This window comes from Zootoca vivipara, chromosome 9 (assembly GCF_965207765.1).
Source record: "Zootoca vivipara chromosome 9, rZooViv2.hap1.1, whole genome shotgun sequence".
Taxonomy (NCBI): domain Eukaryota; kingdom Metazoa; phylum Chordata; class Lepidosauria; order Squamata; family Lacertidae; genus Zootoca; species Zootoca vivipara.
This window is the reverse complement of record NC_142592.1, coordinates 30,025,037-30,035,137: the sequence shown is the minus strand read 5'-3', so window position 1 is coordinate 30,035,137 and position 10,101 is coordinate 30,025,037. Positions and strand designations below refer to the sequence as shown.

The 10,101-nt window shown below is 40.8% G+C and overlaps 1 protein-coding gene across 5 annotated transcripts in view; it reads left to right on the top strand.

The window, feature by feature from the left end:
- Positions 1-750: 750 nt before the first annotated feature.
- The window catches only part of CAPS2 (calcyphosine 2), a 30,691-nt gene continuing 21,340 nt past the window's right edge, over positions 751-10,101 (top strand). Inside the window, exons 1-9 of one of the 5 annotated variants that reach the window (XM_060279670.2) lie at positions 751-1,563; positions 3,023-3,124; positions 3,733-3,779; positions 5,680-5,725; positions 6,305-6,430; positions 7,590-7,622; positions 8,046-8,234; positions 8,676-8,780; positions 9,336-9,403. In XM_060279670.2, coding sequence (XP_060135653.2) covers positions 3,044-3,124; positions 3,733-3,779; positions 5,680-5,725; positions 6,305-6,430; positions 7,590-7,622; positions 8,046-8,234; positions 8,676-8,780; positions 9,336-9,403 — 695 coding nt within the window. In that variant the 5' untranslated portion in view covers positions 751-1,563; positions 3,023-3,043. Of the gene's footprint in view, positions 1,567-3,022; positions 3,125-3,732; positions 3,780-5,679; positions 5,726-6,304; positions 6,431-7,589; positions 7,623-8,045; positions 8,235-8,675; positions 8,781-9,335; positions 9,404-10,101 lie in introns of all 5 variants that reach the window. The other 4 variants (XM_035127875.3, XM_035127874.3, XM_035127876.3 and 1 more) reach the window with 4 other exon arrangements.

The window sequence follows — 10,101 nt, the reverse complement described above, 5'->3', positions numbered from 1 at the left end:
TAACAATAGTGAAATGTTGTAACTTACCTGATGGGGTGTCATATAATCCATATTTAGGTATAAGTGGACAAAAACAGATGGAAAATGTTCCCTAAGTTTGAAATTTGAGGGAAAATATTTCTTACTTATTTGATCCCTGTAAATACTATGAAGACAGAATTCTATGACAAATCTTTTTTACGTAGGGCTTCAGTAGGATTGAAGAAGTATTAATCATAGGTGGTTTTACGTAATAATAATAATAATAATCTTTTCCTTAGTAGGTCTTAAAATCAGGTAAATGCATCCTCAGATGAGCAACAAAACATGGCATATTACACTGTCATGATTTATTTAACAGAAATAAAGCTATCTTTGAATTCACACTTGTGTATTCTACATACAGTAAACTTAATTTCAAGATTGTATCCATTACTGAGAGCAGCATAAAATACATTATGAGGAAAAAAACTTTTTGTCATGATAGAAAAACCTGACATGGATTGCCCTGCAGACTGGGTGTAAATATATATACCGGTATATATATATGGTTCCATCGTACAACACCACGCTTGCTTGGGATCATGAGTGTAATAGTAGTTTCTTGCATTATGAGAAAGCTGGCCGGTACAGGAACTTTATAAAAGCACACAAACCAGGACCGCCCGTTTAAGGCAGTTTAAGGCAATCATCATAGCAAAAGTTGGCTCATATATACCTCGTAATCCGATCTGTGGAATTACCCCCGGAACTTGTCCCGAGCACCGCGATGTTGTTATGGCAGCAGCGTATGGAGTAGAGAGGTTGTTGCAACGGTGGCCTTTAGTAGTCGCCCCTCCTTCCCGCTTGGAGGTATGCCTGGTAAAAAAAAGTGCGCAAGCTCCAGGTGAGAGAGGAGCTGCCGCATTTTTACAAATGCAAAGCAATCTCTGCGATTTTAGCTCCCCCCGGTCTCTGTGACTGCGCTCCTACTAGGGCAGCACCAGCACCTCTAGACCCGCTTCCTAGGGAGGAGCTCACGGAGGAACAAGCCAAGAAGAGAGAGCGGGGGGGGGGGGGCTGGGGGCTGGGAAGGAGGCTGGACAAGGAAGCGCCCAGGCGGGAAGAGGCCGAGGAAGGAAGGGACGTCGTCGCTGAGGTGAGAGGAGCAGATCAGGGCGCTCGCCCGGCCTCCCCGTTTGCCTCTCGGAGCGCCTTTTCAACTTAACGCACCGAAGTGGCGGTTGAGGAGGGAGCGGCGTTCCGTCTTGTTTACCGGTGGCCTAGGCAACCGCGGGGGCGCGCGCCCAACGCATCCCTTCCCGGGAGCCGTTAACGGACAAACTAGCGGGGCCTTTTCAAATTCCAACCGCCGTTTCTCCGCCGCCCTTAGCACCAAAGTCGTACCTCCACCGAGTGGTATGTGAAAGAGAGAAAAGATTTGTTGACGGGCAGCCTAGACTACTACGGGCCGCCTTCGCCGCCCTCCTCCTCCCGCGCACGCACCGACCTCGCCGAGGGAGAGCGAGGAGCCATGGACGGAGCCGCGTTCGCCGAGAGGCGGCCGCCGTGCTTGGCCGCGGATCCCCAGCCCGGCAGCAGGCGGTGGTGAGAGAGCTCCATGGCCGCGCTCGCTTCTGGTGGCGGGAAAACGGGACCGTGCGCGAGCGAAGTGCCCGAAGGCGCCGCGATCGAAGCTAACTATATATGTAGCAGAGCCCAAAGGAAGTCCCAGGGGGCCCACCTGCTTTTAGATCACTTTTAACTCCCAAGTTACTTTAAAAACTGTCCTTCAGCTGCAGGGCAGCCCCCCAATACATTTATTTGCAGATATAATATGTTGTCGCGGGAGGGGAATAGATGATCAGAAGAGGGTCCCTTCCAACTCTGCCATTCTGTGGTTCTGTAAACAGGTCTGCTGGTTTAATTCTACGATTTTGTTAAAATATATTTTATTACCAGCCCTGTTCTATGGTCTCAGACAGGGTTACAGCGTTTCCCACCAGCAGGGGCAAAACTGGTAGGCTTTATTTCACCCCAAAGACCCAGTTTGGCACCCCCTCCAAAATGCTTTTTTGCGTACATGTGTACACACAGAGAGAGGCTGGGAGCCTCAATGACACCCCTCACTTAACCCTGGGACAAAAAGCCTGGCTAGCCCTTCCATAGTTACTGGCTCTGCCACCATGAGAGATGAATCAGTGTCCTCAAAGGACAGCAGAACCCTAACCCTAACTGAGTCTTCCAAGGGAATCAGTGGCTACTAGCCATCATGGAAACTATGTTCAGGGGTGGACTTTGGTAATACAGTATGGTGCCCTGAGAGAGGACCCCCCCATACAATATTTCTTACTTTAATGTCATACTCCCTCTTGTATTCTGTTCTATGCATGCTTGCAAGCACACTACATCATAGTTGAAACAACTCAGTCACCCTTCTGACTACTTTGCATTGGTACCCATATAAATAGAGGTTTCATTATTTTTAGTACTGTACATTTAACTGGTTTGTTCTATGTAGTGAGCATGTATCCCTGAGTTAATTTATTTGTTGTATGAATATGAGAAAATTGAATAAAACTGCAGAAAAAGTCCTTCATGGTGTAATGGCTTATTTGTGCTTGTATGTTGAAATGAAAATTTAGAACTTAGAGCAGGCATCCCCAAACTGCGGCCCTCCAGGTGTTTTGGACTACAATTCCCATCATCCCTGACCACTGGTCCTGTTAGCTAGGGATCATGGGAGTTGTAGGCCAAAACATCTGGAGGGCCGCAGTTTGGGGATGCCTGACTTAGAGTATCCAAGGATGGTTTTTGAGACTCTGGTTTCAAGCTGCATCTGGTTGAGCCTGAAGTATGAAATTTGTTAAAGCTGATAGATGCTCTCATTTTAAACAATAAATTGGTAACGGAATTGAATGCTTATGGGGAGAAGTGCAGTTCAGGAGGGAATTAATTGCTGTATTATGGGAAATACTGTTTTGTTAATATCCATCTTAGCACAAGTCATTTTTTCTCCCATCCTGGGAGAATAACCTTTTTTTGCTTTCCTTTCCCCCCCCAGGTAGTTAATACCTGAATTCAAATGGATCTGGAGATTAAAGGAGTTGCTGCATCTCCAAGAAAGCAAGCAGCCCTGTCCTCAAGGAACTACAAACTTGCTCAAGTAAGTTGAACATATTAAAGATTAATATTTTAAAAAAATAAAAGATAAAAATCATTAACCATTATCTGGAGAGTCATTGGTACATACGGTAAGTGAAGTTCAGTATTGGATCCTCCTTCATATTTGTCTCATTGCTTACGTTATAATTTTTCAAAACAATCCCTTGTTACAACATACTATCAGATACCGCATCTGTCCTATCCTGTTGTGGTATGAAAAATACCATGTCACTAAACTGACGTGTCACTAAATACTGTAAGAGCTGCTTAGTGTGTAACACTAAGTCAAATCATGGTTTAGCCTCAGTGCAAACATGAGGGTTCCCGGAGAGGAGATTTCAGTTGCTGCACTGCAACCCTGGTCTTCCTGCTGCTGCGCTGCTGCAAGGTTTAATGTGTCATCCAATCCTGGGGCTATGATTTGTCTCCTCCAGACAAATCACATGCTGTAAACCCAAGAACAAACCTTGGTTTCTCCTCGACTGTGCCCATCAATTAAATGTATTTCGACCCTGATTGATACTCATTTAAAAGATTTCAAATCTTAGGGTTTAGAAGTATGGGAAAAACCCTGGAATTAAACATGGTTCTATTTTTTTCTTCCCTTAGGGATGGAGGCCACATACAAAAACAAAACATGGCCCTCGACCAGCTGAGTAAGTCAATGTTTTCTTTTCTTTTTTACTGCCTATGTTTTGTTTACTGCCTCCCCCTTCACAGCACTGTCACATTTTTCATTTCATATGAATCCAAAGCAGCCCTTTCTTCTGTTAATGGAAGGTCAGGTGGTCCAGTGGATGTTGTTCCTCTTGGAAGGAGAATGGCTATTTTCTCAGATTCCTGCCGTCTCTTCTTTCCCCACCTTCCACATTGTTCTTGAGGGCGTTCCAGTCCTCCAGAGCAGATTTGCAGGGGAAGGGGGAATTCCCCCCCCCCAAACCTACTTTCTGCTTTCGTGAGTAGAACTTCAGCCTTAGGATCTCTAGCTCTAACTCTCTGAAAATAAGAATTGCTTAATACCAGACTTTTCTTACATAATTCTACAAAGAGAAATAGTAATTCTCATCAAATTTTAATCATTGTGTGTGTATGGTATGTGTGTATCTATAAGGTCCGTGTTCTTGTTTTTATAATACGTGCTTTCACGTATTTCTCAATGAACAAGTTCATACATTGAAGAAGACTATGTAGAGAGAAATGTATCATTCTTTTTACTACAATTATTCCAGAGTTTCATGTGCTTTTTAAACGGGTTTTGTACTTGAAAATTAAATTTTACATGGGGATTAAAGTTATATAGGTATGGAGGGCTGTTGGGTTCAGGAATGAAAGACATGTAGACAAAGGAGAAAAACTAGCCAACTGATGTGAAAAGAATGTTTAGGGACATCAAGACTTTTAATGTGAGCTAGAGAGGATTTAGGAGGACTATGAAGGCAGAAAGATAGGGATTGCTGCTGAGCATGCATCTATGTACAATGGGTGAAGTATAGAATCATAGAATCATAGAGTTGGAAGAGACCACAAGGGCCATCCAGTCCAACCCTCTGCCAAGCAGGAAACACCATCAACGCATTCTTGGCATATGGCTGTCAAGCCTCTGCTTAAAGACCTCCAAAGAAGGAGACTCCACCACACTCCTTGGTAGCAAATTCCACTGCCGAACAGCTCTTACTGTCAGGAAGTTCTTCCTAATGTTTAGGTGGAATCTTCTTTCTTGAAGTTTGAATCCATTGCTCCGTGTCCGCTTCTCTGGAGCAGCAGAAAACAACCTTTCTCCCTCCTCCATATGACATCCTTTTATATATTTGAACATGGCTATCATATCACCCCTTAACCTTCTCTTCTCCAGGCTAAACATACCCAGCTCCCTAAGCCGTTCCTCATAAGGCATCGTTTCCAGGCCTTTGACCATTTTGGTTGCCCTCTTCTGGACACGTTCCAGCTTGTCAGTATCCTTCTTGAACTGTGGTGCCCAGAACTGGACACAGTACTCCAGGTGAGGTCTGACCAGAGCAGAATACAGTGGTACTATTACTTCCCTAGATCTAAGTAAGTAGAAGTGTTATTATAGATAATGTTTAGTGGCAGTGGAGCCTTTCTGGGCACTGTTTTCTTCTTGCAGATCTTTACACATTTCAATTATTTCACAGAACTAGAGTGGTTTCAGATGCTAAATATTAATAGCAGACTGAATGCCTCTTTCTAAATCATAAATATTCACAAATGCATTACTTATATGAGTGGAGAGTGAAAAAGAAATAATCTTCATTGGCTCAAGCTTTAGGAGATGGTAACAAAAAATTGCCTTCCAGAACTTCCTCACAGAACTTCAAGGGTCCTTTGCAAATGGGGCTGGAAATAGTTTGAAGTGGATTTATTTTCTTTATTTTCTTCTTTTACCTGATTCCATAAGGAAAAGGAGGGTTGGAACTTTTTACTTAGACCCTTTTAGAAATCAATGAAACTTCTTGAAAGGAAAACAAATTGTGGCATCTGAAAACCAAAGGAAGTTTTGAAAGCTTGTTACATTTTCTAATTTCTGATTTTCTACAGAGTTCCGTGCCTTGATCTGGGAAAGCTGGGAGATTCAGAGGATGAGGTAACAATTATCTATTAATTTCAGAAAATTAGCCAACTTTTAGATGTGACAGTTGCTGGAAGTAAAAAACAAAATAATATCTAGATCTCATAGTGCTAGTTTGAATATGCTGCCCTTGATGTCACTTACCAGTCATCTAACTAATTTTCTGAATTCATTAGAACATTCTTTTAATAAGTTGGGTGGAATATGCAGCTGTGTGTGATATTTCAGGATAGAAAACTGTTTTGCAGTTCTTACCGGTAATTGGCATTATTTGGATTGTTGTTGTTGTTTAGTCATTTAGTTGTGTCCGACTCTTCGTGACCCCAATTCGTGACCCTAATTATTCGGATTAGGTTTATGTAAAAAACAACGCTTCTCTCTGAAATTCGTATTGTTACTTGTGTGTGATAAAACTCTTTCCATAACACACATGATACTTGTGTCTGACTAATGTGGTCAGATAGCTTATCCTTGTGTATTTCCAATATCCATAATTTTTACGAATTTGCTTCCTGAATTCTTGGGCAATTGATATTCTGCATGAGTTTAACAAAGCATAACACTTTGCCCTTTAAAAAGTCCTTTTCATTTTAGGATGGTGATCCCTACATTCCATACAATGGTGGACAGCCTCATACTGGTCTACTACTTTCATCTTCGAATATCAGCTGGGGTACTCCATTACAAAGCCCTTATGCACAGCATTATGATATTCAACAGGTTAGTTTGTTAACAGGAGTATTTTCAAGCTATATCATCTTCAGGGTTATAGGTACTGGGAGATGAGGCGCAAGGATGTACTATCTTGGAAGGAAGAACATAAAGTATAAGTAAAGCCTGCTCTTCTCTACAGATTGGCCCTCATCCAACAAGGCTTGGGTGGCGATGTGACCTGGTGGTGCTTCTGGTAAATGCCATGCCAGTCCATAATAAAACATCACTCATCCATGACATGATCATAAGTGGTGCATGACCAAGTGGTGGGCTGAATGAGGGCTAGTGTACTGCAGCTGAATTCAGAGATGCATTGGATAGGTGGGTGCTACAGCAGGGAGTGCCAGGGCAGACAGAAGGAGGCATTGAATCCCCATGATCCAATTTTTTCTCTCATTAAACCCACAAACCAGAAAGAAAACTATGCCAGTCCTGGAGCTGCTTTAGTGAATTGCCCTTCCATGGGAATCAGTGGGAGGGAAACTGGAGGGGTGGGAAAGCACCAGAATTACCAGGAAAAGAGCTGCTCCTACCCAGCTTCTGTCCCAACTGGTGCAAGCTCAGGAGGGATTGGATGCAGCAGTTCATTTATCATGAAGGTGCTGGAAAAGTGCAAAAGGGTAACTGTTTGACTTCTACTTTTAAATACATATTACATTTTTCTGTTGTGATCTTGTTCACTGTTTAACATGCATCACCACCCTAAATACGCTGGTCTTGATTGTATTCAGTATGACTCTACCATACCCATTTATAGAGGAAAAGAGTCTTATTCATTCATGAGCTGCATCGTCCATTTGCATCACATTACTAATTATGGCAGGCAGTTGTTTCAGTGGAACATTCAACTGAATGGCCATGATTAAAGGGTCTGCAGTAGATCCTTTCATGCATGTCCTGTCTAATAACACCAAAGTGTATAGAATATGCATGTGTGGCTCTGGGTTATGTATAAGGTCTGTTGGTTTAGATGCGAGTAAGCCTTACAGAGTTCATTAGAGGCAATTTCTGAGTAGACAAGCATTGAGTTGCACTTAAATATTTATAACTCATTTAATTTCCCCCTAAAGTCATATCTGAAATTAATTTCTGTTTGAATTACAGTATATTGATTAACTCTAAAAATTTTTTATTTATTTATGTTTCTGCTCTTTCTTTTACACAGACAGCAAGAAAAACAGAGCTGGAGAAAGCTGAGGTAAGATAGTTAAAGAAACACCTTAAACACATTTATTTTGTGTGTGTGTGTCTCAAAATAATAATGAAATCATTAATATTTCTGCTTCAGTCCAATAATAGAAAAATAAAGCATCCAAATGCTGAAATCCCCCCAAATATTCTAGAAAAAGTTTGCCAGTTTATATTTCCCATTTATGATTTGCCTATGAAGTGTGGATTGCTATATTCAAGATAATAATGGAAGTTTGTAGAAATCTTTGTCCATTTCACCCATTGTGTAGTTAATTGGTACAATAATAAACTGCCCTATTGACAAATAACTCTACTTTCATCTTACAATTACCATGATAGTTTTTGGCAACTTTTAAAAAACAAAGTGTTCGCTATTAAACTTTCACAATTGCAGTTGCTGTTTTGACTGCTCCCCATGATTCATTTTCAGCTTTCTTTGTGGGAGCAAAACATTGTACCAGAAAATTTGCCACCCCCAACAGATAAATACAAACTCAAGTATCAGCAGTATGAAGCAGAAATGAAAGAGGGATATAAACAGTATTCTCAAAGAGTTGCAGAAAAAAAAGTAAAGGATGACCAACAACACAAACCTCCAGAAAGAATGGCTGAGGAAAAGGTAACATTCATACTTCATTTGACACTGGGAACTCCACTAACCTTTATGTAAAAGTACTGTGCTGAGACAAGTATATAGAATTTATGCATGCAGGATTCATATAACATACTACACTATTTTTATAAGTTGCATACTGCCTTGATCCAGAGAACAGAATTAGCACTGCAGAAATAAGTTCTCCTAGGTACTCAAAATCTACATCATTTCAATTTATCAGCATATACAGTATATAGGTGAACAGTGCAAGTTTAAACCAGCTCATAATACTGGGAAGTTAAAAAAAAGGAGTTATGTGCAAGACACTAGCAGAGGTTGGAGCCTACAAATGTTTCTTGCACATTCTGGATGGTGAGGAACACAAATCAAATGCAACAAGAGTGCTGGTCTTGGCCACTGATTATCAGTGATAATATCTAGAGAACATGTTTTATTCCCACATAGGATTTACAGCCTGAAAACAAAACGTATGATGAGAAGGCCCTTCTGCAGCAATGCTATACAAGCAAACCCTACACAGTACAGCACAGCATAAGAAAATTGGAAGCTGTAAGTCTTCTGGGAAATGTTAACTTGTTATAAAATTCTGTATATACTAGTTTCTGTTCCAAGCATTTTTAAATAAGGAGGCTTTCCTACTTACTCAAAACCTTGTGTTTAGCTTTATCTCAGTGACATAGGATCCAAGTTTCATATGATTGACTATGTGTGTTTCATTTCTGAGCAGCGTATAAAATGTGTTAAAATTAATTCATATCACTGTAGTCACACAGGTTCAACTAGTCTATTATGCTGTGATGCTCTGAATGGAAGCAGAAGTAATGGAAACAGTTTTTCTTTCTGTTAGAATGATATTTGCACATATGACAGACACTCAAATTATCTTTTCTTACCTAGTTGAATAAAAATGAGTCTCTAATAACCATAACTGAGTTTATAAATAATCTGTGAAAGCTTTTTATTGGGTAACATTTTATGTGTGTCCCAGTTTTACAACCCAAATCCACTATCAATTTTTAGGAAATCCAAATGATCCTAACATTTTAACAATATTTTCTTAACTGCTGTAATTATATATTTTTCTCTTTAATGTTTGCCTTGCAGGAGGATGTAGCAGAAGAAAGAAAAAAACAAACTGTAGTGGAACAAGTAATGATAGATCAGTTATCTAGGTAAGATAATAAATACAAATGTTGATATATAAATGTTGATATATAAAATATAATAAATACAGTGTAGATATATGTATTTTTTCCAGAAAAATGGATGCAAATTAATTCAAAGTGCCTAAGGTCCCAATGCTAACCATGTCTACTGTGAATTAAGTCCTATTGAATTCAACGAGGTTATTCGCAAGTAAATGGATTGCAGCCAAATTTTCTAAATTCAATAGGATTATGTCACTGTTTATTATTGATTCTATAACCCAACTTTCACATATCCACACAGTAATTTGCATCATAAAACATGAAAACAAAAAAGATGTTGAAAATGATAAACTTAAAAAGGTAAAGGTAAAGGGACCCCTGACCATTAGGTCCAGTCGTGACTGACTCTGGGGTTGCGGCGCTCATCTCGCGTTATTGGCTGAGGGAGCCGGCATACAGCTTCCAGGTCATGTGGCCAGCATGACAAAGCCGCTTCTGGCAAACCAGAGCAGCATATGGAAACGCCGTTTACCTTCCAGCTGTAGCGGTACCTATTTATCTACTTGCACTTTGACGTGCTTTCGAACTGCTAGGTTGGCAGGAGCTGGGATGGAGCAACGGGAGCTTACCCCGTCGCAAGGAATCGAACCGACGACCTTCTGATCAGCAAGCCCTAGACTCTGTGGTTTAACCCACTACTCTTATTAAGCATGCATACTTAG